Below are 3,517 nucleotides of genomic sequence, written 5' to 3'. Positions count from 1 at the left end.
AATAAATTTTCTAAAGCTTTCAAAAAGAATTAGGATTGAAATTGACAACAAGATAAAAAAATCTCATATCCTTTTAAAGGGATAACTTCAAACATAGACTATAAAATAGATATAGATAATAATAAAAACATATAATTTAGAGGTAAAGGTTGTGATTTATTTGGGGTCTAGCTCTAGTTTCACTGATTTCTTAATCTTTGATCAATCCTTGGGCTTTATCTCATTGATATTAGCTCGGAGGCTTCACATGTCCATTAACTAATTAATTCACCATTAATCTTCTCCATTAGGCTGAATATCCTTGGACTTAGATGGCTAAATCCCTTAGCCCATATTCATTAACTCTCGTGTGGTTTTGAACGATGGATATGGATCTTGATTAGCATATTAGCATACTAATCTAAGGATAGAATGCTTTTAGGTAAATTATTAACTGTTTTTATTTTTTATTTTGTAAACTATTAACTATTTCTTGGATTGTTAAATCGGCGTATGTACAGAGGTTTTAGGTACAGTGGCTAAGATAATAAAATTAAGGAAATTGTTTTGATAGCCCAAGCTTTTTTTTTTTTTGTTCCCTCAAAGCATCCGTTTGAGCATCTCTCGAAAGAGTTAAACATGCTAATTCTAAAAAATCAAGTCCAATAGGTATATATTAATTAAATTCCATTTTTGTCCTTAAATTAATTTCAACGCATTGATTACTGAAATATGCTTTAAATATTTAAAACCTTCCATGATCAATTATTTAAAAAATAAATAATTATGTCACCAACACAACCCAATTAAAACAATCATGGGATCAATTAGCTATATATTCTAATTTTGAATATAATTCCTGTATTTAGTTCCAAACCCATCCGCATCAAAATTCAAAACCCATTAATCACTTACAACCAATCCAACATGAGTCCACTTCAGCTACAACCAATCTCTTTTTTATAAAGTACACATATACTGTACTTATATCTCTAAAATCCATTTTTGTTTTCACCGCCAACTCACACAAAGCATTGCTTTTAAAACGTCTAAATTAAACACAAGGAAAATGCGTATGTAGTGCTTTAAACATAGTTAAAACGAGGTCTTTTATTTTTCTATGATAATGGTAAAATCCAGCATCACCCTTATTTAACGTAACCCCAGCCGTAGTCACCGCCGACTCTAGTAGTTATCACTCGCCGTCACCCGCCTCAATCATCCTGCACTTAACAACCATAAAATCACTACTAAGGGGTAAAGTGAGAACAATTTTTTAAAAGACCGAATGAAATTTTAATTTTATAATCTATATTATTATAATTTTTAAAATATTAAATTAAATTTTTATAATTTTAAGGAAGGTTAAAATGTAATTTTATTTATATTAATTTAAAATTTTAAAAGAATTTAGAGAATTTAAATGGCAATTTATCATTTTAGGGGCTGGGGCACGTGCCACCAGAGAATCGCCTCTGCACTATCCAACTTTGATTGGAGAAAGATTTTATCGCTTTTTCGTTTTCTTTTTTTACCACAACTGGTTAATCTGGATCAAACAAGTCATAAAATTGAATTTTGATTTAGGTTTTTATTTTACCTAACCGCCGCCTCCAGATGGTCCCGTGTCGCCGGCGTCACGGCTGATCAAAGCTACAATCTGGTTCTCCATAGCTTTCTGCGCTTCAAAATCGCCGTTAGCATCTGCTCGAAGAAAATCAGCAACCAATTTGTCCACAGTTTTTTTCTCTGCGATCTTGTCATCCCTCTCACTCATAAGCATCAAACGTTTATTTTCCATAGCTTCCAGTGCAGCTTGATCGGCCCTTAGCTGCTTTTCCATCTCCTCCGTTTTCTCTCTCTTCTTTCTCATTTCAACTTCCAAGAGCATGAGGTATAAGATGAACTTAATGACATCCTGCTTCTCTGGATCCTATTTGAACGACACAAAAAAAAAAAAAAAAAAAAGAAACGAAAACGATAGTAAGTTGGAACCCAACAAAAGCACAAGTAATTAAACACTAGTATTAGTATAAAACACCTAAAGCCGCCATATCTGAAATTGAATTTTATAAGAGTCAAGGGGGAAAAAGAAGAAAGCTAACCATTTCAGGAAGAAGAAACAAAGAACTGATCCAAGAATGCTGCAATTCATGAAACAAAGGAACTGGCTGTCCTTAAAAAGAAACCCCTGCTGCTGAAACCGCGCGTCTATGCGACATGGAGTTAAGAAACCGCGCGTTTTACTACAGAATCTAAAACACGCACGATATCCGAGAGATCACTTTTACGACCATCCTTTTTAGCGGCTAATACTAACTCAAGTATCAAGTATCTTATCTCATAGTCATTCCACTTTTGAAAAAAAAAGAAAATTTTAATTGTCAATAATAATATTTTCAAATTTCAATCTTAAAGTTAATTTTTTAAAAATTAATATATTTTATTATTACTACCAATCTCTTAAATAACTCTTTAATTACTATTCTATAAGCCTAAGGTTTTATGATTAATTAATTAATTTTACACGTGTTGATGATTTACTTTTAAAAAGTGATTAATAAGGTACACCTTCAACCCATAACTATAGCCATTGAAGCAAGGAAGAATATAAAAGCACAGGAAGCCCACATTAAAAAATATAAAAAATTCTAACATGCCCAACAACTTAATAATGCCCTTAGAGTTTTTGTATTCCCTTAGAAATCCAATATTCCTTAAATTCAAACATTGAAAAACCTAATAATGCTAAATACCCTTAAACTAATATCTTTGGTTTAAATAAGCCTTTATTCATTAAAGCCATTGATGAGAAATATCCTCAAATGCAAGAATCCTCAGCCAATTTTTAGGTCTCCTAAAGAAAACTTGTTCTTCACCTTTAATGTATTTATAACGAAGTTAGTTGGTTAGTTGTAGGCATGGTTAGTCAGTTACTTTTCATTCATGTATATAAATACACTGTCGTTCAATGAATAGGATTTTTTTTTTAATACATCAAATTCATTTTGTTCTCTTCAATTTCACTTATACTGTTTCTTCTTAATCTTCGTATATGCATTGATTAATGCATTACCATTTTATATATTAAAACAAGATTTTTGAAATGGTACATATAATTTCATCATTTTAATAATCTCTATCTTTATAATTTTAATTGATTAAATCAATTTTTATCATTTTACTTTTACTAATTTAATTATTTAAAGTAAGTTATTCACATGTACAATGTTTTAGTAATAAACTAGACAAATAATGGGAATTTTAAAGTTTAATAAGAAAAAGTATGATAAGGAGCATTGCCAGATTCTTTTTGTATACAGAAAATGCACTCTCTCACTTACCATCCTTAAATTCTATTGGAGTTAGGTTATCGAAATTGACAATAAACAAGAAAACCCTAAAATCCTAAAGCAAAACAACAAAAATCAAGTATTCGGAGAGACTTTGTGGCACGATTATTATAAATATGAAAACGTTATTTCCAAACATCACGTAGTAGCAAAATAATTTTAGTAGATTTACAATGAAAATTAAT

The 3,517-nt window shown here is 30.4% G+C and overlaps 1 protein-coding gene across 2 annotated transcripts; it reads right to left on the bottom strand.

The window, feature by feature from the left end:
- Positions 1 to 843: 843 nt before the first annotated feature.
- On the bottom strand, positions 844 to 2,351 carry LOC108472924 (uncharacterized). 2 transcript variants are annotated; one of them, XR_008274050.1, is made up of 3 exons: positions 2,085 to 2,348; positions 1,580 to 1,912; positions 844 to 1,202 (listed from the first exon to the last, which is right to left on the bottom strand). XR_008274050.1 is itself a non-coding variant. In XM_053021049.1 (3 exons), exons 1-2 carry the CDS (start codon positions 2,085 to 2,087, stop codon positions 1,580 to 1,582), a joined length of 336 nt encoding a protein of 111 aa, XP_052877009.1. In that variant the 5' UTR covers positions 2,088 to 2,351; the 3' UTR covers positions 844 to 1,207. The 2 variants fall into 2 exon arrangements, 1 of the variants encoding a protein (XP_052877009.1); XM_053021049.1 differs by having other exon boundaries at positions 844 to 1,207; positions 2,085 to 2,351.
- Positions 2,352 to 3,517: the final 1,166 nt, after the last annotated feature.

This window comes from Gossypium arboreum, chromosome 11 (genome assembly GCF_025698485.1).
Source record: "Gossypium arboreum isolate Shixiya-1 chromosome 11, ASM2569848v2, whole genome shotgun sequence".
Lineage (NCBI taxonomy): Eukaryota > Viridiplantae > Streptophyta > Magnoliopsida > Malvales > Malvaceae > Gossypium > Gossypium arboreum.
Note: the sequence above shows the minus strand (reverse complement) of the source record. Positions and strands in the feature narration are given on the sequence as shown.